At 39.9% G+C, this 26692-nt stretch overlaps 5 protein-coding genes across 5 annotated transcripts in view; 4 read left to right on the top strand and 1 right to left on the bottom strand.

Moving 5' to 3' along the window:
* si:dkey-112a7.4 overlaps nucleotides 1-141 on the bottom strand; it is a 4654-nt gene extending 4513 nt beyond the window's left edge. Inside the window, exon 1 of the mRNA XM_035675321.1 lies at nucleotides 60-141. The gene's annotated coding sequence lies outside the window, so the exon portion shown is untranslated. The remainder of the gene's footprint in view (nucleotides 1-59) is intronic.
* A 4675-nt stretch (nucleotides 142-4816) lies between these two features.
* LOC118338295 (placenta-specific gene 8 protein-like) lies at nucleotides 4817-10621 on the top strand (the record flags this gene model as incomplete). The annotated part of the gene is given in 3 exon segments (XM_035675588.1): nucleotides 4817-4923; nucleotides 5150-5304; nucleotides 9771-10621. Coding segments are annotated over 3 exon segments (420 nt in total). The 3' UTR covers nucleotides 9936-10621.
* Nucleotides 10622-12115: 1494 nt separating this feature from the next.
* On the top strand, nucleotides 12116-15574 carry LOC118338536 (cornifelin homolog A-like). Its single transcript, XM_035675849.1, has 4 exons — nucleotides 12116-12314; nucleotides 13167-13283; nucleotides 14050-14204; nucleotides 14655-15574. The coding sequence occupies exons 2-4, from the start codon at nucleotides 13178-13180 to the stop codon at nucleotides 14772-14774; spliced, it is 381 nt and encodes a 126-aa protein (XP_035531742.1). The 5' UTR covers nucleotides 12116-12314; nucleotides 13167-13177; the 3' UTR covers nucleotides 14775-15574.
* Nucleotides 15575-15724: 150 nt separating this feature from the next.
* Nucleotides 15725-18750, top strand: LOC118338535 (placenta-specific gene 8 protein-like). Its single transcript, XM_035675847.1, has 3 exons — nucleotides 15725-16268; nucleotides 17339-17523; nucleotides 17625-18750. Exons 1-3 carry the CDS (start codon nucleotides 16154-16156, stop codon nucleotides 17829-17831), a joined length of 507 nt encoding a protein of 168 aa, XP_035531740.1. The 5' UTR covers nucleotides 15725-16153; the 3' UTR covers nucleotides 17832-18750.
* Nucleotides 18751-20875: 2125 nt separating this feature from the next.
* ugt5g1 (UDP glucuronosyltransferase 5 family, polypeptide G1) lies at nucleotides 20876-24874 on the top strand. The gene is made up of 2 exons (XM_035675846.1): nucleotides 20876-21015; nucleotides 22882-24874. The coding sequence occupies exon 2, from the start codon at nucleotides 22885-22887 to the stop codon at nucleotides 24469-24471; it is 1587 nt and encodes a 528-aa protein (XP_035531739.1). The 5' UTR covers nucleotides 20876-21015; nucleotides 22882-22884; the 3' UTR covers nucleotides 24472-24874.
* The last annotated feature ends 1818 nt before the right edge of the window (nucleotides 24875-26692 follow it).

Raw genomic sequence — 26692 nt, 5'->3', positions numbered from 1 at the left:
CCCCACCCCTTAGACATGCCAAGACTAATCTGCCAGTAGATCAAACACTGCAGACTTACGTGGAGGGTTGGTATAAATTCAGAGTCAGAGGTTGCCTTTTCTCGCAGAATAACTCGTCTGTGTAACTTATCGTGCACGGAGCATATACACTTCCATCATGTCCAGGGTCACCTGTGTCGCTCTCCTGCTCGTCGTTCTGATTGCCAGCTTCTACCACAGCACAGGTGAGAGTTTGTATTTTAATTGTTTGTGCTACTTATGATGTGACATCCGAGTAAATCACTGACTCTGCTTGTGGAATATACACGGGAAGTGAATTTGTATTTGATGGGAAATGTTGATGGGTGATCTATTATTGTTAAATGATTTCTTGATATTTATCTTTTTCCACTGTGTACAGCTTCACATGCAAAAATCCGTGCGACCAAAGTGCACATCCGGAAGTGTGGGTGCAGAGGTGAGGATCTTTCATATATTATGGTTAAAAATTAGCAATGGTGTAAATCAGCATGAATATAGGAAAACAGCCTGATCATCTGGGCTGTTCTGACACTGTACTGGGTCTCCTGTGTTCTGCCATTGTACACAATACTGTATTAAAAGTGGTCATGATCAGAGTTTTCATAGAAAGAATTTCACTTTCAACCTCTCTTCTTATTGCAGTTTTGCGCAGTGGAATGATAAGGTGTCGCTCCCCACTGCTTCCCGAGTATGTCAAGTATGAGGATCTGCTTAAATGCTTCTGCCACAAATCAAACCAACACAGTGAGTGAACTGACATTGTATGTGGGTGTGAGATAGAGAGCTTGTCTTTTTTCTCTGCTAATATTCAGTAAAGATGTTTAATTTTTTGCCACTTTTGTTTTTTTCCCCCTTCAGAGTTTCCAGAGTTTAAGGCAGCATGCAGGGTGCATCTTCCTAGTCAAGGAAGAGGAACTCCGCTTTAAATGACTGGAATTATTAATATTATGCAGAAAGACCAGAAGGTCCTTGAACACATCACACAGGATCACATCACTGCTCATCATCACACGATGCTAACCATTTCATCTCACTATGTCAACAGTCATTAAATGACATGAATGTAAATCTCATCATGCTTGTAATATATTAATATATTATGTCTGTGACTTTTTATACATTGTAAATACATTTTTAAACTATTACATGGCTTTTGTTTTGCTTTATTGTTTGTGTACATTTGAATGGAGGTGAAGTGGAAAAATATGCTGATTCACATTCTTGGCGAGAGTTAGATGAGAAGACCCAGTGCCTGAAATGGGCCGGTACTCACCAGTACTGAGAGCTGATTTTTGTCCACGAGTACCCTTACTTCTTATTGAGTACCTCCACCTGAGTGAGCATGGCTATATCCACCTGTATTCTTTCAGAGGGGTACACAATAAAAGTTGTGAAATAATTGTCAGCAATGTTGGTGAGCCACTCCTAAACCACAAGTTCTCAACTTAGGGGGTTAGAACCCCTAAAGGGGTTGCAAGATAATTTCTGGGGGGTGGACAAATGGTTGTGGAGAATAAAATAAAATAACATATTGTGGCAAGCGGCAGTGTTGAATTAGGGTACTGTCACCTTTTCAGGTTGAATTTATGCACTGAGAAGACTGATACCAAACTCATGTCTGTAGCGGGAATATGAAGCAGCAACCAGCAGCCGTTAGCTTAACTTTGCAAAAAGACTGGAACCAGGGGAAGACAGCGAGACCGGCGGTGTGTACAACAATGAGCAGTTTTATGGGGGTTATATGCCGGACTACTACTTCTTAAGCTAACAGTTTTCCCGGTTCCTGTCTTTATACCTTGCTGCTAGCTCCAGCTACATATTTACTGCGCAGATGTGAGAGTGGTATCAATCTTCTCATCTATTTTCCTACAATATTGAAATATTTTCTTTCTTTACTGGAGTGGTTGTGAAACAAATCACAACAGCAAAACATTCATTGTAATTTCAGTCATATTTATAATATTACTCTCATACCTTTTTATTTGCAGTCAAGTAACTAAATAAGTATTTTTACTATATCTTATAAATGGTAAAATATGTACAGTATAGGAATTACATTTTTTAGGTTTTACTGTGAATGTCAGGTTCCACATTTTTGGCTGGACGTGGTACTTTCCGACCTACCATGAATGTCACCTTCATTAATCCTCTGTATAATCATCTGAGTCAGCTGAAGCCCTTATGGGAGAAGAGGCAGGTTTTGCCTGATAGGGGTTGGATTTACCCCTCGTGGCCTTTCCCTTTTCACTCACTTCTATCAGGACAATCAGAAATCAGATATCACAGTGGAGGCATTTGTTATGTTGCCTGGAGTCTCTGGAGATGTGGCGCAATTTCATATGGTGAGACTGAGGCTGCGTGTGTAAATCCTCTCATTTGATTCGATGTGTTTTTGTGCTCTTTCAAAAACACTTGGTTGTACTTCTCATTATTACTCTCAATGAGACGATACACTATGAAAGTGCTCTGTGATGACATTTTGTGATTTCTCTTGCTTCTTACTCAACTGTTACAGACCAGGAGTGTCTGGTGGTGTAAACTCTTCTTTTCCATGGGGGTGATAACTGATAAAGTGGCTTTGCTCTTACCACTGAAGGTCAACAAACATAAGGCCACTGAAAAGTGGATTGAAATTCTTTTAGATACCAACTAATCTCTCTCTGAGGTCTCTTAATAATCTGTCCAAACACCCCAGGTCAGCAGAGTTAACTATTATGTGAGCCTGGTGCTGTGTTTACCCTTCTTATCTGTTTCATATTTACACCAAAACACTACAGTCATCCAGAGAGCACACACACAAAGCGAGAAGACAGACAGAAAGAAAAAGCAGCAGACAAAACTGTGTCCAGTACTTGTTTTTCCTGGGATTTACTATCTTATATAGGTAAGTCATCTATTCTTGATCAAAACAAACCTAGTTACATATTTTCAGTTACACTTTCACTCTACCTAGAAAGGACGTGGTAAATCATTCTCCAGCGGACTGCAGCAGGCTGGCTCTGAGCCATTCATGTACCAGAATTAGAGAAAGCTCTGGTGGAATCTTTCCCTCCTCTGAGTTTGAGGAGGAGAGCTAGAGAGTAACTCAGGCAGGCGGCGTTCAATCTAGTAGCTTTTAGTGAGTGAGGGCCGTGGACCTTTGTCCTCAGCGAACACCTCACTGGTTTGTCGAGCTTATCTTCTGACTGAGATAGTGGTATCCTGCGGATGTCTGCTTTGGTTATAGCTCAGAATTATGGGTCACTGATACAGAGTTTGTTGATTTGTATAATTTTTTGTCTAATGCAGAGGACACTCACACATTGACAGCAGATGTGTGAGTGTCCTCTGCATGCAAATTTGTACAACACATAGTGACTCATCCTCCTCCGATACCCACATTAGTTGTGTTTACTACTAATTCATTTTGCCAGATAAGTTTTGGAGGAAACATGAGTGCTTCCTGGATTACTGGAAATTTCAATATCAGGAAGTACTGATTAGAAAATCACCAATTACATCAAACAATCTCATTGGCAGATTATAACTAATATATTCCCTTATATACTGTACTTAGAGCGAGGTATTTAGAATTTATTTGAGTATATCAATTTTATAATAGTAAAAAACTTTATTTAACTTTACTTAACTATTGTTTAGCTTTCCTAACATGGAACGGAGCTCATCCAAGAGAAACAAAACATTGACACAGGGATAAAAGTAATGATAACAATTAGTTAATAATGGTAAATAGATATATAAATAAAAAGTGTAAGAAATAACAAATGTGTCTACTTTGCTACATTTCAGTACACTCATTACTTTACAAATTAATATTTTACATACAAAGCATATCACCAGCTGGTTTTAAATTAAATTTTAAAAATTAAAAATTAGTGCAAAGTACAATAGTTAAAAGTAGCTCATTCTAGGCCAGATGCCAAATTAAAATGCTACTTACACATGAATGTAGTCCAGTAATAATAAACCAATACATAATAACTCAACACTGACACAAAGCGTAATGCATACATTTTACTGAAAATACTTTTATGGAAGGAACATTTTGAATGCAGGACTTTTATATGTAATGAGTATTTTTTGCTATTGCACTTAGGTAAAGGATCCTGAATGCTTCTTCCATCACTGGACTCGTCTTTCCTTCACCATAACCAAGTACTCGCAATTGTCTAAAGATAACCATAAAAATATTAGTCATGTTTTAGCGTTGCCAGGAGAAGCTACTGCAGGAAAATAAATGTAACGCATTGGCAGTGATGTGTTCGTTTTGAACTTTTTGCATTGGCAGTGAACGCTGAACAACAATCTGAATGCCATTATGTTTCATATAAAGTGTAATTGCTAATATACACCAGTATAGTATATTGGCAGGGTTGCATAGTAAAAAAAAAAAGACATTTCTGGAGAATTTCAGCCCAACTAAATACATGATGGGAAGTATTCAAACAGGCTAACAATGTTATTTAAGTAAATTATTAATTGTAAATTTAGTCAATTCATCATTTGGAACTCCAAATGTGACAGTTGGCCAATTTACAAAGATCTAACATAGAAGAGTTCATTTAATTAACTTGATTAGAAGCTTCTACAGTGTATAAGCATAGTGGAACGAGCACCCATTGGTGACTGAGGCCCAGCTGTTCACAAGTTAGAATAGAAAAACAGCTGTTTATGATAAGCTTTGTTCATTATTTGAGCATACAGTATAGAGCATCAAAACCAGAATGTAACTGTGACCATATGTGTTGCTATATTTGAACTGTGTCCCCTCTCTTTTATGGACATGGATGGCCAGCTCAGCTATGTCTCAACAGGTGGTCCAGGTCCAGCCGGAGAGCAGGGTTCAGGAGGCAGGTCAATGGAGTACTGGCCTGTGTGAGTGCTACAAAGACGTGGGAGACTGTAAGTGAACATGAATCGTGCAGCATACAGTCTGATACAAAACATAATTCACTTTACAGTTTACCTCTGCTGAACGCATACAAAAAGCATTTGCTGAAATGTTGAAATATAAATAATGAACCTTTAATATACACGTTCATGTTTTTGCGTACTGTGAGTTGATCTACTAATCTCTAATCACTCTCTCTCTCTCTCTCTCTCTCTCTGTGTGTGTGTGTGTGCGAAGGCTGCTTTGCCCTGTGCTGCCTCCCAGTGTTTACCTGCAAGGTGACCAGTGCAGTGGGCGCGTGTCCCTGCCTGCCTCTGCTGGACTGTATCAGCTGTGTACCACCGGCATCCCTTGCCATGAGGGCGTCTGTCAGGCAACGATACGGCATACAGGTAAACAACACAAATAAAAGTCTCATTATACTTCTGCATGGCTTCATACAACGTTGGATAATTGGGAAAGAAAATGGTGATTAATAAAAGGAAAATCCAACATTAAGGGTTTAGTAGGTGTTCCACCACAAGCCTCCAGAACAGTTTCAGAACTTACAGAAAAGTTTCTGAAAATAAGAAAATATTCCATCAATTGATGTATTCATGATGTTGGTGGAAAGGTGGGCAGCACCCGTACAACTTTAAATCCTGAATCGGTCACCCCCCAATTGGATTGATTTCTCCCACGTTTGATCCGATTTCACGGCCTCTGGCGAAGATCTATGATGAACTGTGGAAAGCTTTAGTGTTATACATGTTGTGGATAGCTGCTGTCTTGAGTGAGACTGTGGTGTGATAAAATAAAACTGAACTTTGTCCTTTGAAACAGAATGGGCAATGTTGTCATCATCATCTCAGCCATCTGGGCTTCCATATTCTCTTTTTCTTCTTGCTTTCTGCTCAAAGTAGAATTCCACAAAGACTGTCAGGAAAACTGTCACTGCACTCAACAGACCCAATGGTGTAATATCATTTTGACAGGTAGTAAGTACTACACTGCAATTAGTTTACAGCTTTGATAGCTAACTAACATTTGATAGCTACATTGACAGCTTTGGCCATGTTGCTTAATTCCTCTTTTTCAGTGTTGTGACAGAACAATTTAACTGCCTGTGTACACATCTCTCACAAGAAGTTTTCTTTTTGCAGGGAGAATGTGAGAGTTAAATTTGTAAAATGATTTCAGTCAAGTGTGTGAGTGGCCCCTGTAGTTGTGATGTGATAAACCCTGGTCTGCACAAAGCAGCTGATTGCTTTCACTCGCACCACACTGTGTCCCCAGCTCAATTACACAGAGCTGCTGGGGCTTTGAATAATTATGATTACTGCTGAGGAGATGGAGACGTTTGAGTGATGAAACACAATAACAGGACGCAGGGGAAATACTTGCAACATCAAGGAGATGTGCCTGATGACATTGGTTATTGCTTTAGCAATGCAAACAACGATTTGAGTCTACGTAGTGACATCAGATAAAGCTCAGATGTACACTGAGGATGCTTTGAAATCAGGACACATTTATTAAATTAATAAATCTGCACTAGAGCCATAAATAACTTAATGAATAAACAACAAACTGTTAGTGCCTTTAAGATACAGCAAGCTGCTCAGGCTGCCCACCCACTGCTTCACTGCTGTGCTGTTTGTCCACACTGAGTGCTCATACACCTGCCTGCATGTCTACAGATCTCAACAGACATCAGGTCTCCGTCACTGATCACTTAAATGCTAGAACAGATGTTTCTCATGCAAACAGCACATACCAGGACCAAGTTGTGAAGTTTGATGTTGGATAAGCCGGACGTTTCTGGGACAGTGAAGAGAAGGAGAGATAAGGCAGGAGGTGGGAGTGGTTGGAGGCCAGAAGCTGGAGCACTGCCATTGGAGAGGAGGAGGTGGTTGGTAATGTTGGCTTCTCTGGAGGTGGAGTGGGCCGTGGATCGCTGTCAATACTGCCGAGCATGAGCTAGGAAGGTGCCAGGAGTTCTTATGAAAACAAGTCCCAGCATGTAGGCTGTTTGTAAAGCAAGGCAATTACTCTCTCATGGGTGGATGGAGACAATGCTGTAACAGTGTGTATCTTGAGGATAAAACTGTAGACTTCAGCCATTTAGATATGCACTATGGAAAATGGATCATGTTTCTATGCAAATACTTGCTTACATATCCTATTTCTGTGTGTACAGTACCTCTACCTTTTCTTGTCTTTATAAAACTTTGACTTTAGTATTTTTAGCCATCGCGGTGTGGCTCTAGGGATGGCAGTGTTGGTTGGTCAGTCTACCACTTTGGTCCAGACTGAAATATCTCAACAACTTTCTGATAGATTGCCATAAAATCTTCTACACACATTTATGGTCCCTAGAGAATGAATCCTGATGACTTAAGTGATGCCCTGACTTTTTCTCAAGTGCTACCACGAGGTTGACATTTGTAGTTTTGAATGAAACGTCTCGATAACTATTGGATGGAAAACCAGGATGCATTTTAAACTTTGGTGATCAACTCAACTTTTCATCCAGCATCACCACCAGGTTTAGCCACTACTTTGGTTTATGTCCAAATACCTGCAACACTTATGACATTCCCATCAGCTACAGCTGGAGTTTGTGGTGAGTGCTAGCAGCATATGTTAGCATGCATACATGCTAAACTAAGATGGTGAACATGGTGAACACAATTACATTATACCTGCTTAACATCAGCATGCACCTGTGAATATGTTAGCATGCTGACGTTAGCGTAGCTGACCATGGCTCTAATCTAGTTATCTTCAGTGCATGTACGAATGAATATCACACTGAATCACTGACTGACTCAGTGGCTTTTGGCAGCAGGGCTCCTCACTGGTGACTGAGAGTGCCACTGTCAGCTCAGCTGTGATTCGCAGTATATTGCTTGCTTGTTAAAAGACTGTGAAAGTCACAAAAACAAACATAATCTGATAACCCTTTTGTAAATAAGTGGCGGATGACTTGTTGACGTGCTTACAGGCTAACGTGACAGCGACTAGACTGATGGCAGACTACTACTGAACTGAAGACAGTATCAGTCCTTAATAACTTGGCTGTTTGAACAGTGGTGCATTCAATGTGTCTTTGAACAGTGATGCGATCTCTTTGCTCAGTTTAGCTTGAACTACCTGTGACTACAAATCATGGATGTATAACAGGACCTGGATATGGCTCCGGCGTTCAGCCTTGCTTCCAATTTTGCACAGTGGCCACTGATGGTATTACAGCAAAAATGTCCCTGTGGCCCAAAAAGCATTTTCCCTGTAGGCCACCATTATGAAAGAGACGCCTGTAAAACTGCTGAATACATATAGTCATGCCTGTCATGATTTTGTTTTGCAGTTCTGCCATTCCATCAGACTGTTTGATGTTTTTTCCTGTGCTGTGAGGATAATGCTGTCTTTGCCTGAATCCTAGCAATATATTTTTAAAATTTTCCCTGAAAAATTATTAAGTCTGTGACATCATCACAATGTAAGGTCTATGGAGAGTGGGAATTCTTATTAGACTGATAGGCGCCATCTTTGTCTGGTATACATATATTAGAGATATATTAGAGCACAGAGTTGCTAGCATGGCTTTAGTCTTTTTTGGTCTCATTTAATAACTTACTTGCTTCAGAACTTTTGTTTATTCTATTATGCCCTAAAGTGTATTTATGCTTTTTCTTTACTTTGTACATTGTAACAAAGTACTTTTATTGTGCAGGCTGCATGTATCTAGTAAACCGACAAGTCATTCCAACATATTGATCTAAACTTATTGTTGATGATGCATTTTTATCTGTGTATGTTTATTGTGGTATGACTGTATGCACATGCAAACTATCCCAGAGTTGCATGTTGCATTCAGATCCTCAGACATGTAATGATGTTTGGGGGCGGAGTGACAATTTTAGTTGTTAATGTCACCCTCCCACATTGAATTCACAGGGGAGGCAGCGCAGCAGAGAAAGTGTGGTACTAAGCAGATCCCAGGTCTGTTGCTTACACAAGACAAGTGTGTAAATCTCAACATGTTTGTTGTTTTTTGCTCTTTTGAGGCTGCCTACATCACAGTTGTCACAATCAAAAATTGCATTCATACCATGCCCCTTTTGGGAGAGAATATTTTGTTATATAACAGCATTAAATTCTCAGCGAGATTGCATGATTGTGGTCCACACACAGTTGATATTGCTGAATGCATTGGTCATGTTTAATGACTATCCTGCTGGTAAAGTTCACAAATGCATTATGACTGAGCCAAAACGGAGGCAGATTTTGTTTTGAGAATTCATGCTCAGGCTGCACATGGAACGACCAGGATCTGCCCTCTTACTGTGTCTCTCAGACTTTATTGATTTATCAAATCTCACCCACCAACATTTCCATCTTGACATTACCGACAGGCTCTTTATCCTGGTTGCTGTTGCTAAGAGCAAAGACTTGGCTGCAACAAGCTCACTGTCCTCAGAGGGAGGATGCGGTATTTACTGAAACAGAAGAGCACGATTATTACTGTTAGACTGACAAATACGCTGCCATCTATGAACTTCAAGCTGTATGCTACTGTGCATTACTACTTTTTTGCTCCTTCATTATTGGTCTGTTTACCTAATTTGGACTTTTGTAACACATGTTTGTCTACTTTACATTTAATAAAAATGAATGTGGTAAAACAAGTTTTATTGTAGATTATACTATAAAAGAATTACTAAAGCTGTGAGTATAAGCTCATACCAGAGCACAACATGCAGGAGACACTGCATAGTATATATCAGTAAAAATGTCTTTTGCACCTAAATGCAAATGTTCACCTTTTGTTCGAGCCTCCCACCTGCATTCAGACCTCTCTCTGTGTGTCTTACAGGGGAGTGTGTGGAGTGACTGCTTGTACGGATGCTGCTGCTATCCGCTATCTTGGCTCCAGATCTCCAGGGAGCTGAAGAGAAGAGCAGCATCTCACGCCTCCTCCTCCTCCTCATCAGCCAGATACACCGCTCTGACCTCCCTGCAGGGGGCGCACTTGGTCTAGACACACGCTGCGCTCCTCTCTCCTGGCCTCTCCTGCCGCCTGCCCTCCAGAGTGCAGGAGTAGATTTAATCACACTTCCTCTTTTCTGCAGCCACTCCCTGTTACCTCAGAGATTTCAGCGGGGACACAATGCGTCCCACAGAGAGGAAAGTTCAGTTTGAACCAAGATGAAATGAAAGAAGTATGATAAAACTAATTTAAATACTTGAGCAGGGTTATTTTGAGTAACTAATAAGCATCTTATATTATATTCTTTCACTGGGGGAAAATAACTCAGTACTGGACCTGAGTACACTTTTGAGGTACTTCTACTTCACTTGGGTATTTCAATCTTATTTATTACTTATTTATTATTGCATTTATTTAATTCTATGTCACTAACTTTTTTTCACCTCTACATGTATCTGACATATGAGAAGTTTTATAAATAATCTGTTGCTACAGATTAAATTAAACAGTGATTCCCTTTTTCCCTGTGACTCCTTACAATAAATCAGTAGTGGGGCCATTTATCATGTTTAAGATGTCTATGAGTTGTCAGCAGTTCTACAAACGAATTCCCCTCTAATAATGTTGATATTTAAATCACTGTTTGAGGTCCTAAAGGTAAAAAGAAATCCCAATATTTCACAAAAAAAGAAGAAAAAAGCCTGAAAAATGAAAACAGAGTTGTATAGCAGAACTCTTTCCTTCTTTTCTCTCCTATGAATCATCTCATGGCCCCTCAGATTTATCTTGATCTATTGAGAGAAATGGAATATAATATCCATAAGTGTATAATCAGCTGAAAATAAGAATCATTGTGCTTTCAATGAGCTGTTTTTATCTACAGAGAGAGCGGGACTTCTTCTATGGAGGCCGCCATGTCTCTACAGTAGCCCAGAAAACCAATTGTGGGACGAGGAATCAGCTAAACTTGTGTTCTCTCCAAGTGTGATGTCAGTAAATAAGAGTAATGTTAAGATTACTCAGTATGCAGCTCGCAGTAATTCTCTGACTGAAAGTATTCAAGTCAAGCCATAGTATAAATAGTATTTATATATAGTATTTGCGTAGGGCCCCAGGGAGGTATTGTGGGTAATCTGTAGATAGAAATGGCTCATTCTAAGGTAACAAGAACATAATGATTCCAATATTCATGTGATTACACACTAATAAAAACATATTATATTCCATTTATGCCAGTGGAGCCTCCTAAATGTTACACATTAGGGTCATAAACAGTACATAAAGACTGTAAAGCCTAAATTTGAAATTATATAAATGAAGTTTGATCTTGCCACACGTTTACGAAGACAAATTCCTGTTTGCAATTTCCTAAATATGATTAACCCATTTGTTTGTAACTTGCTAAGTTAACTAGCTGGAGGTTTTGAGAAGTCAATTCTGGAATCTTATAGCCTCTAATGTGGCATTATGACAGATGGACATGGATTAATGGATGTGTTAATAGTCAGAAGAAAGCAGCATTTAAAAACAATGCCAAACATTAATAATGACAAGGATTTATTTATTTATTCCATAACAGAATAATTATAACAAGAATTTAGACATTATATATGGAAAAATGCTTCTTTCACTAAGCTGACTCTGTATATTTTGTATTCAAAGTCAAAAATCAAATTGTAAATTGAACTGGTGGCACAGCTTGTTGAAACTATGTAAAATGCCTGAATGAATCTTCATGTTTCAATTTATATAATGTGTGACTTTACTTTTTATCTTTAGAACTCCTCTTCTTAGAAAAAAAGAGGGAAGGAAGTAACTTGATTGATAATTGTAAAGCACATTTAATTTTAAGCAAAAGGGATACACACACTATGTATAGCAACTGATTTTTGCTAGTAAACAGGTTACATGGGATATTACAAGTAAAATTATACACTACCAAAAAGCTTGGCTCTCCAGGACGCTTTCATATTTTGTAAAACTGACTGTTTCTGTTCGTTGAACTGACAAAGCAAGTGTTTTTAAAGTTTGCTGAGGAGATGTGAATTCAAGGAAACGGCAAAATCAACAGCTTGTTGCAACATTCAAACAAAGGTGTAGAGCCACATGTCACTGTGGCACAAAGCACTATACAGGACATTCTCTTTTGTTCTTATCACATACCGCTGTCTACGGACAGTCGCACACTTTCAGTATGAGGTAATTCGCATATTGCAGGCATTTTGAAAAAGGATGAGTGATGATAAGATATCCTGATGTCTGACTATTGAAGGTGTTGCCACTAGTCAGACTGGACAGACTGGTCATTGCCATGCATTCCTTGCTGTCTGTCAGGTTCACCACTCTGCAGCAGCTCTATAAGATGCCACGCTGCCCGGCAAACCCATCACTTAACTCAACCCTGCTCCTTCATCCTCGCAGGACAGTAAGGTAAGACCATCCACTGTTAGATGCTCAGGGAGGAATACTGCTTTGTATTTTTATGAAAGGGGAAATACTAATAATTTGCCACTGGCTTGTTCTGAGCACAGTCTTTCAGTGTTTTAACTTCAGGTGAAAAATTGTGTGACGCTGTATCTGTTCAGGAACTTCTGCAACTTGTGGTTTTCTAAAACCTTTCAAAAACAGAAGTAGTTCAGCTCCAACATGCAGGCCTGTCTGAGATAAGGTGCTTGCTCAACAATGTGTAACTCTGATAACCCTAGACACTTCAGTATACTTATAAGTGTGCACTTCTCTTTCCTGGAACTAAAACCTGAAAAAAAACGTACATTTTTGTCATTACCAGTATCTATAATCGGGCCAAATATATTGCAATTTAAAGACCACAAACTGATATAAAATCTAAAATTGACACAGTACAGCGAGAGTAATTCTTTTATAGAAACTGAAAATGAACTGCAGACACACACGCTACACTGATATGAAATCTTAAAATGGATGTAACAGCCCTTTAATCACCCACTAGTGTGGTGAATAGCTTCTCTAAGTCTATTCATGCATCACAGTACAGTAAACTGATCACGGAAATGTGACATGCATGTCAGACAATGAGGAGAAAAGCTGGATCATGTGAATGGTCCATTAGCTATTTTTCCATATCCAAGGAGATTATATTCCTGTCATGGGGGTAAAATATTTTACTAATGTATTCTCCTTGATATCCTGTCAGTGTACTGTACTGCCACTTAGCACAGTACTCTGACATAAGTGTTTTTGCAAGTAAAGCCTTTGCCAGACAGTCTGGTCTCGACAGTGACTGTAATCTGTGTTTTTGGTCAGAGGCTGAAGTCATGTCGGAAAAGATGGTTGCGACCCAGCCCCGGCCCTTCATCATGACCACTGTGTCCAATGAATGGACTTCTGGCATCTGCGATTGCTTCCAAGACCTGCCCCAGTGTAAGTGCACCAAGTACACAGATTTTACACTGAGTGATAAGATACATTTTTAGAACACAAGTTGATACAAGAACTGAAATCCCCCTCTCGTGCAGAAGGTTGGAAACTTGCTGATCATTCAGACTGATCTGGGTTTAGGAATGCAGGCAGATGGCAGATTGATTGGAGAGGAGTGGGTGTACATTGTAACGCAATAAGTTATTTTGGCTCGAAGAAACCTTGAATACTGAAGTATTCTTCGTTATTGCATTTCTAATAGAAGTAGTTGCTATTGGGCGTCCCAATGGCGGGTGGTGTGTTCTGTCATTCATTTGTTTTTTAGTTACCCAGCCAATGTGTTTTTCTGCGTATTTTTGTTACCCAATGCGTTTTATTTCTTTTTAGTTATTCCACTGGTACATCATTTGTCAGGTCCTGGGTATACTGGGTCTTAAATGTGCTTTATAAATAAAATGTACTTACTTTACTTACTTACTTACATTGAATATTTTAAGTCAAAGTAACTTATCTGGTTTTATAGTGTGAAGTATTTGAGCATTGCTGTGTATTGCCATTCTTGAGGCTTCCCATGATCACGCAAACCAGCAGCAACCTCAGATAAAACGAAACAATCTCAAAACGGAAGCTCCTGAAACATTCTGACTTGTTTACTATTTTTAATGTGTGTATGCCTTTAAGAGGCTTTAAAGTTAACCTCAGCGACTGAAGAAACCTTTAAGATGAACGCATTCCTAATGTTGAACATAAATGCAAATTTTCTTTGCAGGTTGCTTTGCCTTTTGGTGTTTTCCCTGCTTCGCCTGTAAGACTTCACACGAGGCCGGAGAGTGTCTATGTTTACCTCTGCTGGACTCTTTTGGAGTCATCCCTCCTATAACCACGGCCCTCAGGGTGTCAGTACGCCAACGATATGGCATTGAGGTAAAGATGTTATCCTAATCCCCTATTCAAAAAAGCCGTAAAGCCACCATTGCTCTGACTAAAATGCACCTCAGCTGCGTCAATGCTTCCAAGTATACCAGCATAAAAGTCACTGTTGCCCTCACTGTTTATCAGATCCAGGATCAGTATTAAACCTGTTTATCCCTTTGTCACAGTCTGTATGAACGTTCCTTGAGAACATCCAGCAATTCATGCCGTATGGTCATTAAAGAGTTTCAGTACGCTGTGTTCTTTTGTTCCAGCCGACTTGTTTAGTCAGACTTTGACAATGATTAATGACTGTAGCCAAAAAGCTGTGTTATAGAACTGGTAGCTCCACCTTTATTCTACTATATGCAAGTATTTGTCCCCCATGAACTATTTCATCCCATGTCTGTTGTATTTGTGCATATTTTATACCCCATATCCTCACTGCGTCTGTCTTCACAGGGTACAATCTGCAGGGACTGCGTGTACGCCTTCTTCTGTGGGCCCTGCTCCTGGTGCCAAATATCAAGAGAAATCAAAACGAGGACAAATCCCATGGCCTTCGTCAGTAACACGGTCTGATGAGAACAAAGATTACATTTACAATCCCGTCATCATTATTAACATGAACGTCATCACCGTCACCGACAGTTGGGCAACATCAGTGCTTTTCACGCTGTTTGGGATAAGAGAGGGCTACTACGGCTGATTTGAGATCTGTTTCAAGCACGTCTGCCTCTGAGGAATGTCACTAATGTTGCGTCACTTAATGACAGAAGAAAGAGATAAGCAGACACTTGGCCTCTGTGACTTCCTGTGAACTATCAGTGACAGCTAGTGGTGTACTGATAATTATTCTGGGTAAACTCTAACCTTTCGCTCTCTCTCTTCTCCTGCAACTTCAAAGATGCTTCTGTACCTTTCTATTTATTGGTCCCCAGTAGCGGTTCTTTTCCTTTAGAAGTATGTATATGTTTCTGCATTGGCTCATTTTCACTTGTTATATGGAAAGCTAGAGAAGGCCGCTGTACTGAAAACATAGCTACTCAGTCCACCACTTTGGTCCAGACTTAGATATCTCATATTGCATGTAAATTTGGTGTAGATATTAATGATCCCAGAGGATGAATTCTAGTTACATTAGTGAACCTTTGAATTGTCATCTATAGCGCCACCAGCAGGTTGTCATTTTCACAAAAATGTCTGACACCAGAAGAAGTTTGAGAACCCCTGGCCTGGCTGTAAACTCTTTGTTTTGTTGTTACTTTGACTCAACACTTATTTCCCTACAGACTTTTCATTATAAGGGTGTGCAGCTCTGTTTTTATTGCTGGAACTTTTTCGTGTCATTCATATTCAAGTATTTTGCATTTAAAACCTGTTGAACAGGATAATAAAACTCTTATACCTCACAGCCTGTCAGAAGTTCAGTGCAAAACTGTACATCCTTGCAATCTTATGCAAACCACACATGCAAATCTGCCAAATTTAAATCATGCCCTGAAGGATTAAATGCCAGCTTTTGCTCCATGCGATCAAACCAGTGTCCACGGAGAGAGACTCCAACATCAGGTCAGGTGAGTGTTGTTCGAATTAGGGGTTAAAAAGTAAGTAAAAAGTAACAGGCTAGGTGAGGAGGATGGATTTTACAGCATGCATGCAAGGAAGTTCAGCAGCTGTTTTGATTCACAGTAAACAGATGTCACCAGGTGACAGAACACACTAGGGGTCTGGGTAAATGGTGTGAACGCTGTCCTGAAATTTAAATGCACCATATCATAATGTAGAACAATTGAAGGAAGGAAAGGTTCTGGACCAGCAGGCGTTCCGGGAGCCTTGTTCAGATATTTGGGCTTGAGTTCAACTTTGTAAAGGTGCAGTGAATGTAGAAAGACTCCCATGAGAAAAAAAACAGCTATAAATGTTTTCATTTTCAGGCCTTCCTGATTTGAGGGATCACCATGGCAACCAACGTGATCATCAACAACAACCAGCCCCAGGCTCCGACTCTGGTCGCTGTCCAGTCCAACCAGTGGAGCACTGGCATCTGTGGCTGCTTCGACGATTTAAACGTCTGTAAGTCTCTTTCTGTGCAGAGCGGCAGGTGTTTTCCTTATACCTCCTGTGTGTTTGTCTTCCACTGGCGGATGCAAATGCTGTCAAAGTGACATTTGAGCCTGGACTGAGTCTTAAGTTTACTTGAACAGAGATTGTAGTCAAGACCACTGCAGTCAAGTTTGAGACCGAGCAGAAAATCAATCAAACTTGCCCGTTCCTAAGCTCTGTGTTCCAACAGTTGAGCAAGCCTCGGTGGCAAAAGATAAAAGTGACATATCTTAAGTCTAATGTGTAACAGGAATATGGGTATTCACAGAAATGGAATGTAATATGCATTAGTATGTTTTCATTAGTGTATAATCACCTGAATCTAGGCTCATTCTCCAGGTTTTTGTTATGTTAGAATAAGCCTTTTATAGCTACAGACCAAGGTTATTATAGTTAACTAAAACTAAACTAAAAACTAAAACTAGGTGTGAAAAAACATTTTAGTTAACTGAAATAAAAATAAAAACTAGACTTTAGTAAAAAAGAGAAACTAACTGAAACTACATTGTATGCTTACACAACTAACTAAAATAAAATAAAAAATATACAGGAACTGTCTTTAGTTTTAGTTAATTTAGTTAATTTGGTCAAATTAGTCACCTCAACAAGCATGAAGAAGCATTGGTACATATGTTTATCGAGTTTGTATTGTAATGTCTATATTGACAAATACTCTCCATTTTAAACTATGATAAGCAAACCCACTCTAGAAACTAACTGAAACTAAACTGAATTGAAAACAGAAATTAAAAACAAAACCTAATGAAAATACAAAACTATAATAACTCTGCTATGGACACAGCGGGTCGCCTTCCATGTCGGCTGCCATGGTTCTACAGCAGCTCAGAAGGAACAAACCAAACATACATACAAACACATCATGACAAGAATTTTTCCTTTAAGTCTCAATTTAGAAAGTTCTAATCTGAAATCTGAAAAAAAAAACAAAGCAGCCAGGGATATTTTGAACTTTCCCACGATTAAGGACCTCTCCAGATAAGAACTGTTATCACTGCAACCCCACCTCAACCTTGTTCCAGGTTGTTTTGCCTACTGGTGCTTTCCTTGCTTTGCCTGCAACACCGCCTCTGAGTTTGGAGAGTGTTTCTGTCTCCCCCTGCTGGATCTGGTGTGGACCGCCGTCCAGATGATGTTTGTCCCATCATGCACTCCGCCTGTGTCCATGTCAATGAGGGTTGCCGTGCGTACCCGCTACGGAATCCAGGTGAGTTTAGAAAAAGAGGAAAAAGCCAGAGAGATGCCTCGCTCCTTTTTTGTTCTTCATGGCTGCTACTTTCTTTCTGTTTTGTGTGTGTCTCTGCTCAGGGTGATATGACATCTGACTGCATGTACGCCTCCTTCTGCAACGTCTGCTCCTGGTGCCAGATGGCAAGAGAGATGAAAAGACGCAAACAGCCGCCCACCGTTTTCACCGCCCAGCCAATGTACATGGGTCCCCAGCAATATATGATGACCACCCAGCCGGGGGTCATCACCTCTCAGCCAATGATTTCAGCTGCTCCTCTGTCTTGAACCCTAGGGTCATGTGACTCCTGGTTCTCTCAAAATCCTCCTTTCTTTTGGGCCTCTGAGTTTCACCAGTTATCTATCTAATCAATCTAGCTGAGAATTCTCAGAGTGAGCCGTATTTGGGTCTACTTTTAGAGTTAGACGGTATAAGAATTTTATCAAGTTTCCAAATCCAGGAATATCATCTCATCTCCTCCAGGATATAAGGCATCTACAGAGCTGTCCTAACCTGTTAGGAAGTGGCATAAGATAAGGCAAACACGCTCACACATTCCAGTAGGTGGGTATATATAGACTGATTGAAAGATATGGATGGATTTAAAACTTATAGGACTCCATAGACACAATTTAATGGGCATAATATACAACCACTGCAGCATTAGGCCCCCTTACAACTTTTATAGAATCTTTTGAAGTAAGTTTTTTTATTTCCCTGGATTTGTCAGAGTCAAAAACGTCTTGAACAGATAAGGACAGACTGTGTCAACTGATGTAAACTATTTTTAAAATGGGTGTCAGTAGCCTAGTAGTGTCAGTCATAAATACATGATGCAATTTCTGTAATTAATTTCACTCAACCTGCATCAAATCTTCTCAGAGCCTTTGGAATGTATTTGAGAGATGTCATGATTCATTTGATTTGATGTTGCTTTTTTTCTCAAATGAAATTTGAGTTTGTGTATGAACATTCAGAAATAGCTTTTGTCCTGCTCTGAGGTAGGACTATTTTTTATCTTTTATTCAGAATGTTAGGAATGACGCTAGTCTGGATAAATAGGAATCCCTCAGTTAGCTCTTTAACTGGCTACTGTTTGGCCAGATACCTATACCTATTTTTAGTTCGTTCTTAACACAACTGTTAAGTGTGAGTGAAAACTAAAAGTTAAAATCTTATACTTTAACTCATATTTGCAAACAAAAAAATAAATGCTATTTATCTGATTTATTTTGACTCAAGAAATGTTCTTATGTTGGTTAGGAGTAGTCTATAGGGTCCTACACGGCTGCAGAAAGGACACAGAGGCAAGTACTAATCATCTGGAATTGTAATTTCATATAATAGCTTCGTTTTACCAGTTGTAGCTGCTGCTTTCTTATAGTAAGTTATAAAATGCACTTTTGAAAGGATAGTAGAACACTTTCTTTGCATTCCACTGGGGATATTTTTAATTTCCTTTTATATTTCCTTTCACCTACCTCCTCCAGCAGCAGACTTCCCTCCCTGCTCCAGATTTCACCCAATTCCCTCTAATTCTGGCCTTGTTAATGTGGTTAGTAATACTTAACGGCGTCAGTGTAATCATAGAGAGTATTTATTTTATTTTTTTTACAGAATGAAGTGAGTACTTGCCATAGTTTGGCTGTTCCTGCTCTGAGCTCACGTGATTGATCACATGATCACTTAAACCCTGCTCTTCAAGGTTTCTACTACACTTAACAGTAAGCAGAAGCAACATGCATGTTAAAGCTAGGGTAGGTCATGCATTTTAAATACATATTCCCTTTACATCCTGATAGCATTCAGTAAATTAAAAAAAAATAAACAAACAGGCCTGTAATAAGCCTACCTGCCTGTCTACCTGCCCACACTCTGCCTGTGCACACACATTGAGCATGACTGGAGTCTTCTACAAGGCTAGGCCGATATTGCCGAAGCTAGGTAATTGGTCACACAAGAACGGCAGAGAAAGTGCAGCAACAAATTTCCAGTGAGCAACAGAAATCAATCATATGTACCTTTACTTCTAACTTAATCCTACTCAGTTCTTTTCAGATATGTCACCTTGGTAAGCATGTATATTTATGTTACTTGTAAACACTCGAGCGACAGGCTGCAGTCATCATCTCTGCTGTTACCTCGCTGGCTGTTGTTCCTTGGCTTAGGCTTATAAAACTCCACAGAGGGAGAGGAGAGGAGGGGAAGGCTGTGGTTCACTGATATGACTGTTGAACAGCGGTTCATGCAGTTATTGTAATCACCAGCGCTCATTTTATTTTGCCTCCACTGTGTGACCTTGCTGCTTCCTCCTTCCCTCGTTCCCTGCCACTCCCTTCTCACACGCTCTGACTGTGTCCTAGTTTGGAGCAGTTTTGCCCAGCTCTCCCCTGAAGTTTCCTCGTCCATTAAACTGTGAAGTCTGTGCAATGAGCTTGCCTGTGAGCATGGGATGAACGGATGAGTAATCTTTAATTTATTCATTAAGATAGATTGAATGGTGCAAAAACAGCCATTCAGCACTCTCTTAAGTCCACCTGATAACTTATCTTACTTATCTTGTTCTAAAGCTCTGAAATGAGTGGATATGTGAAGGGAATGACAAAAACAACTGAAAGGACTTGATCCAATCCATATTTAACCCATATTAATGATTCATATATAGTATGTTTAGCAAAACCTTTTTTTGATTTTGTTCTGTTAGAGGTGTAAACACAAAATTTGCTGTGGAAGATGTCATGGTATATGGCTACACATGACAAAAATGTCATTTAATATATCATACCATAGTTAGTAGAAGTAGATTTTTTTTAAATGATTCATTTATTTTTATATCTATATTTTGGGCTCTTTATTGCCTTTAATTGATAGAGACAGCCAAGGTATACAGGAAATGGGGGCAGAGAGAGAGGGGATGACACGCAGCAAAGGGCTGCAGGTCGGACTCGAACCCTGGGCACTGGCAGCAAGGACTCAGCCTTGGTACATGGGTCACCAGCTCTATCAACTGGGCTAACCGGCCGCCCTTAAATGATTCATTTAAAACATTAAATACCAGCTTTAGACTGGATCAAAGCACATATTATTGAAGCTGAAGTTGTAACTCAAGAAAAAGCAACAGATTGCTTTTTTTCCTAATTAATTTTTATTGTTACAGCCCAGAATGTGTGTTTATCAAAAAATTATGAATATCTGAAATTCATAAACAACAAAAATAATTTAAAAGCAACCCCTAATGACTGAAAAACAACGAAGAAAAAAAAACGTGCATTTATACACTGACTCTTGCTCTTTATTACAATACCTCTGTGAGTTACCTCTAGTCCATATACTGGACTTCGCCCCGGAAGAACAGGGCCTGTGTGTGTGTAAAGGTAAAGCCGTGTGGAAACACATATCACATAGTATCCCGGCTCACTCAGGACCTGGAGCTCAAGCCAAACCTCAGCATTTTGCTACAACAAGAACAAGGTGAGGCATTTTCTTCTATGTCACTGTCTACAGATATAACAGCACTTTATTAATGAGGTAAAGCTGAAGAAAACTGCATCTCTAGGTGAAAAAAATAAGAAATAGTTTGTGAAATATTTTGCTTTGATTTGATTTTGATTGATTTTGATTGACCTACGCTGCATATGAGCATGTACATAGCCATATGAAACAATTTGCATGTAGCAGTAGTAGTAGCACATCACGTGGTCAGTGGCATGGATATAGTAGCAGGGAAACTCACAGGTTAAGACTCACTAGAAGCAAACTTTGCTTTTCTCTGTGGGCATGACACACTCATAAGTGCTCAATTCTGATTTATTGCTCAGATCAGATTTTTTGTTTGGCTGTTCACACTATTTAAATAAAAAAAAATGCTTGGCCCAGTGTGAACAGGTTAACAGTCCTGAAGTGACCCAGATGATGAATGGCGTTCTAGAGTGACATAACAATCTCATAAATTCTGATATGACCGTTCACAGTGAGGTCACCTTGCAAAAAATCAGACCTGTACTGGTTTAGACCACATATGAAAGTGGCCCAGTCAATTCCATCAAGTTTGTAGAGTGAAAAAAACAAATATGAGTCACATATGAGCATAATACAAAACTCTATCTACTTGGAGAACAAATTCCACAAGTACCTGTACAATGAAAAATATGCCTCTTTATTAATAAACAAAAAGGAAACTGGTATTAAGGGGTTTAAATAGTCAATAAACAAAATAAAGCTTGTGGGCAGCAGGTAATCCTTAGGCATGCAAAACCTTTACACACATTGTACTAATATCTGCCCTGATGCAGGTCAAACTAGGTTTCAGTTTCAAAACGCTCAAAATCACTTTCAGTCAGAAAGTGGGGTGTGCAGGAGGGGAATGCACCAAGCTGCTCTCAGTCATTGTTTATGAGTCAGTCTCCACACCTTGTGCAACAGTTGGATCTGAATCTTCAATCAACTTGATATTTCAGCTAAAATGAAATTGGATTTAACACTTAAACACTGAATCATCTGTATTTTATTCACACTCTTCACACAGTTATAACCTTTGACACAGTCTCAAAAAAAACACCAAGTTTTTTAGCATATTGTGCCAAGCTGTACTTTTTGTTTGTAATCCCGGCAGTGGGAGACATACAAAAAAGGGATTTTAGAAACTATAATATTGATGATCCACAGCAAGTAGCCTGAAGACTAAACCTCCTGACCCGCCACAGTATTTCTTATTTTTCAGTAAAGCACTGCAGTTTAAAACTCTTTTTTTTTTCATCATTGGGCAAATTCCATAATAACCTTTCTGTGTAGCGTAATTCAAGTGACCTTAGAGAAAACTAGACTTCTGCACCTCCTCTTGACTCTGTTTTCAATCTTTACAACATCTAGCCGGTGACGGGAGACTCTGGCCAATCACAGGTCCTTTCAGAGAGAATCTTTTCCTATTTCTTCTGTTGTCATTCAAACTTGTAGTGGGAGGGGCTTAGCGGAGTGATGGGAGGCAGAAGAGACGCAGTAGATTTTGCATAGGTTTGCACAGGCAGTTTTGCCTAGTGCAGCTTTAACTCTTTTCATCTTTTGACACTCTCCCTTTCTAAAGTTGCTGGTCAGTCCCTGTTCCACAATGATTTGCAAAGCAATTAACTCACAGTCCACAGAAAATTATTGAGTAGTAAACTACATATTCAATTATATCTACACAGTTAAGCTTATAATTTCTGCCAGTGTACTGTGTGACTATGCCACAAATTAGACTTATATTCAAAATCAGGTGTAGACCAATGAGACAAATGAGCTACAGTATACATTAAAGCTACCAGGTTTAGTCTAATAATTTCTTTCTGTTGTTTCTCACAGAAAATGTCCAGCATGATCCCTGTATTCCTGACAGGGCTCTGCTTCCTGTTACTCAGGCCCACTTCTTGCAGTGGAAGCAAGATTCTGGTAGTGCCTGTTGATGGCAGCCACTGGATCAACATGGAGGTGATCCTCCGAGAGCTGCACTCCAGAGGCCACACCCTCACTGTGCTGCGCTCCGCCAAGAGCTGGTACATCCCCAGTAACTCCACGTTTTATACTTCTATCAATGTGCCCATGCTGGAGGATGAGGCAGATATGAACTACTACAATAAAATGCTCATAGATGTTATGGAATGCCGCAGGTGGCCGAATTTTATACGCACCTTCTGCCAGCAGTACTTGATCACATCCATGTTGGGAATGGGCCATGAGATCCTTGCCAGAGCTGCTGCTACAATGATAGATGATCCTGTTTTTGTGAAGAAGCTGCAAGATACCAAGTTTGACTTAATGTTAACAGACCCTGCTCTGACTTTAGGGATTCTTCTGGGTAGTTACCTCAAGCTGCCGATAGTTTTCAATGTGCGCTGGATTAATAATGGGGAGGGACATTTAACTATAGCTCCCTCTCCAGTCTCCTATGTCCCCGTGTCAGGAAGTGAACTCCATGATAAAATGGATTTTCTGGAAAGGACCAAGAATATGCTACATTATTTCTATAATGCTGCTGAACAGCACTTTATCATTAACCCTGCTTACTCAGATCTGCTCCAGCGGCACTTCCCTCCTGGTACTGACTTGCTGTCTTTGGAGCTTGCAGCTGATATCTGGCTGGTGAGGACGAATTTTATCTTTGAGTTTCCTCGGCCCACCATGCCCAACGTAGTCTACATAGGGGGTTTCCAGTGCAAAAAGGCCCGTCCCCTCTCTGCTGAGCTGGAGACCTTCATGCAGAGCTCTGGGGAGCACGGGGTGGTGGTGATGTCTCTGGGGACGCTGGTGTCAGCCCTGCCTTATGAGGTCACAGATGCCATCGCTGCTGCTTTTGCTCAGCTACCTCAGAAGGTGGTGTGGAGATTTGTGGGTGAAAAGCCTCCATCCCTGGGGAACAACACCCTGCTGGTGAAATGGCTGCCTCAAAATGACCTCCTGGGTCACCCCAAGACTCGAGCATTTGTGGCCCACGGAGGCACCAATGGCATGTATGAGGCTATTTACCATGGCGTTCCCGTTCTGGGCCTGCCCCTCCTCTTTGACCAGTTTGACAACGTACTCCGGCTGAAGGTGCGTGGAGCAGCTCGGGTGGTGGAGGCCAAATCACTCACGAAAGAGAAGTTCCTGGAGGCTCTGAAGGACATCCTGGAGACTCCCTCATACCGTAACAACATACAGCATCTTTCACAGCTACAACGTGACCAGCCAATGTCTCCAATAGACACCGCCATCTTCTGGACTGAGTACGTCATCAGGAACAAAGGAGCAGCACATCTGCAGTCAGCCGGTTTTAGCCTGTCTTGGTACTCCTATTTCTGTCTGGATGTGGCTGTTTTCATCATGGCCCTCATTGGAGCCTTTGTCTGGGCTTCAGTCTTAGTCTGTAAGATTCTTTGCTGCCGAAGGTCCAGGAGAAAGACGAAAGCAGAGTAACTGATTCGAAAATAACAAATGCTTAGTCAGCGGCGTAACGATCAAAGCGGGACTTCCTGTCATAATCAGATGTAACATGATGTAATGTCAGTGGCGAATTGAGGAAGTGACTATCAATAACAACGAATTGCAATGCACTGTTTACACCTAAATGAAATGAGAAAACTAAAACTGCTCTAGAATTGGAGTCATAATAGCAAGGCTAAAACAGTGATAGACTAGGCAGCTTGACTAGAGGACCATAAGAGTAAACGCACCTTCACACATATGAAACCATGATCCTGTGGGTAATGATGATCAGTGACGGCGCACCACATTGACATTACTGACAAAATGTTTCATGTCTTTGCATTTGCATTACAAACACAAAACACAAGTGTGTGGATTGATTATTGTACAACATACATTTACATACTGTGGAGTTATGAGCCAATAAAATTTATGTAAACGTGTTTGATGTTTTATGTTTTGTATTGTTATTGAATGTGAATGACATCAAGTGTGAGACGGAGACTCTATGGAGTGACCTTAGCTCACTGACTAAGATAAATACCTACAGCGACAACATGTAAATTCATTTGCCGCATATGATGTAGGTTTAGCTCTCATCAATCAAGAATATAGCAGCGGTGCAGATAGGAGTGGTCAATTCAATCCAAAGGGCCCTGGAATGCTGCTGCAACTGCATTCCTTGCATATACAATAGTTACGTCGCTGAGCTTAGTGACTGCCCGCTGTTTTTCTGAGGGGAAACACTCAAGTTAAATAAGTAGAGTTTAACAGCTACATTTTCAGTTTAGCAATATTTCTTCCTCATATTCGAACCAAAATAAAGATCTTAATCAGTGTGTAAATTGTTGTGAAATGTGTGTTTTACATGCAGACAATCTTGTTATAGAAATATATTTGTCAGAGATGTAGGAGATTCATATTCATATTGTCAGTTTTGGGTAATACAGTCACTTGTCTAATATAGTCCCCCCGTGTTTTAATAGCATACAGTTATCCTCAAACCTCAATCATATTTTGATCTATTGAGTATTCATAGTGATATAAAACAAAGCTTTCCTAAACTAGTTTCCATACTTGTTGTTTTACATAGATTTAAAAAAAACTACTTTATGGGTAAAGTCCATAACTTGCTACCACAGTGTGTTATCAGAGCGCTCTGACCTGAGAGTAAACTGGCAGTAGGTGGCACAACATGCCTACCAAACAGTGGTTGACCTAAAACTGAAATAAAACAAAGGATTTATCTGCGTGACAGTAGCAACACAAGTATTTCATCACATCGGTGGAGTCAAAGGACTCACAGACACACAGAAACAGATCCTTATCATTTGTTTCTCTCACTTTCTGTATGACACAAATGCATGAAGAGGAACATGCTCAGAGCTGAAGACACAATTCTGCAGGGCTCTCAAATGCTGACAATTTTAATGTGGTCATACTTTCGGAGTAGTTGTACTTATACTTTTTCATACATACAGTGCATCATGTGCATGTTCTATGAATGTGTACAAGCATTATATGAAATGTCTTATCTTGAGATCACTCCAGATTTGCAAACCAGAAAAAAATGTTCAAGCATGGTGTACTTTGTAGCTGCTTAATTTGAAAAAGAACCTTAGGCCAGGTGACGCAGAGAGCTCAAGCAATAAGAAGAGAAACTACCCACTACTACTACTTTCGCCATATTATTGTAAAATGTTTTTACAGTTTGGGAATTTTATCTCACATGCACAGATTTAGAAAAAAACACAACAAAAAAGAAAACTAACATTTTTGTCCAGTGATTGGGCAATGTATGCTGGTGATTCAAAGGAAAGATATGAGCAAGTGCTGATGAGGTGTTATGGAAAATAGGTTGCATAATAATAATGTAGCATGCAATTCACACTTTATTTGACAGACCCACTCACATGAGCTATAAGATGTTTATGTGTTATGGTGATGATGATAATTTGCTTTACAACTTCATGCCTTTTTGTCAAACAGCTGTGCGAAGGACTACAAAAGTAGATATTAGAATATAGAAAATTATAGTATTGTAGTCCCTCTTTAGTATTTTTAGCTTTATAAATGATAATACTTATCTTCTGTTCTCATGCAGCAAATAGTACAACTACAAAGTGGGCCACCAGTAGGGTGCACATTTGAGTGGCAGAAGGATGTCAAAACGAGGTGGCAACTTCTCAGTCTGCAGCTTCCTGTGTGATTT

The sequence above is a fragment of the Morone saxatilis genome, unplaced genomic scaffold, assembly GCF_004916995.1.
Source record: "Morone saxatilis isolate NCDOM2014 unplaced genomic scaffold, NCSU_SB_2.0 Contig4, whole genome shotgun sequence".
NCBI classification, from domain to species: Eukaryota; Metazoa; Chordata; class Actinopteri; family Moronidae; genus Morone; species Morone saxatilis.
Note: the sequence above shows the minus strand (reverse complement) of the source record. Positions and strands in the feature narration are given on the sequence as shown.

Coding starts and splice junctions, on each gene's coding strand:
- LOC118338535 (XM_035675847.1), top strand. CDS start 16,154: ATGGCAACCAACGTGATCATCAACAACAACCAGCCCCAGGCTCCGACT. Junction 16,269..17,338: donor CTTCGACGATTTAAACGTCT/GTAAGTCTCTTT, acceptor ACCTTGTTCCAG/GTTGTTTTGCCTACTGGTGC. Junction 17,524..17,624: donor GTACCCGCTACGGAATCCAG/GTGAGTTTAGAA, acceptor GTCTCTGCTCAG/GGTGATATGACATCTGACTG.
- LOC118338536 (XM_035675849.1), top strand. CDS start 13,178: ATGTCGGAAAAGATGGTTGCGACCCAGCCCCGGCCCTTCATCATGACC. Junction 13,284..14,049: donor CTTCCAAGACCTGCCCCAGT/GTAAGTGCACCA, acceptor TTTTCTTTGCAG/GTTGCTTTGCCTTTTGGTGT. Junction 14,205..14,654: donor GCCAACGATATGGCATTGAG/GTAAAGATGTTA, acceptor CTGTCTTCACAG/GGTACAATCTGCAGGGACTG.
- ugt5g1 (XM_035675846.1), top strand. CDS start 22,885: ATGTCCAGCATGATCCCTGTATTCCTGACAGGGCTCTGCTTCCTGTTA.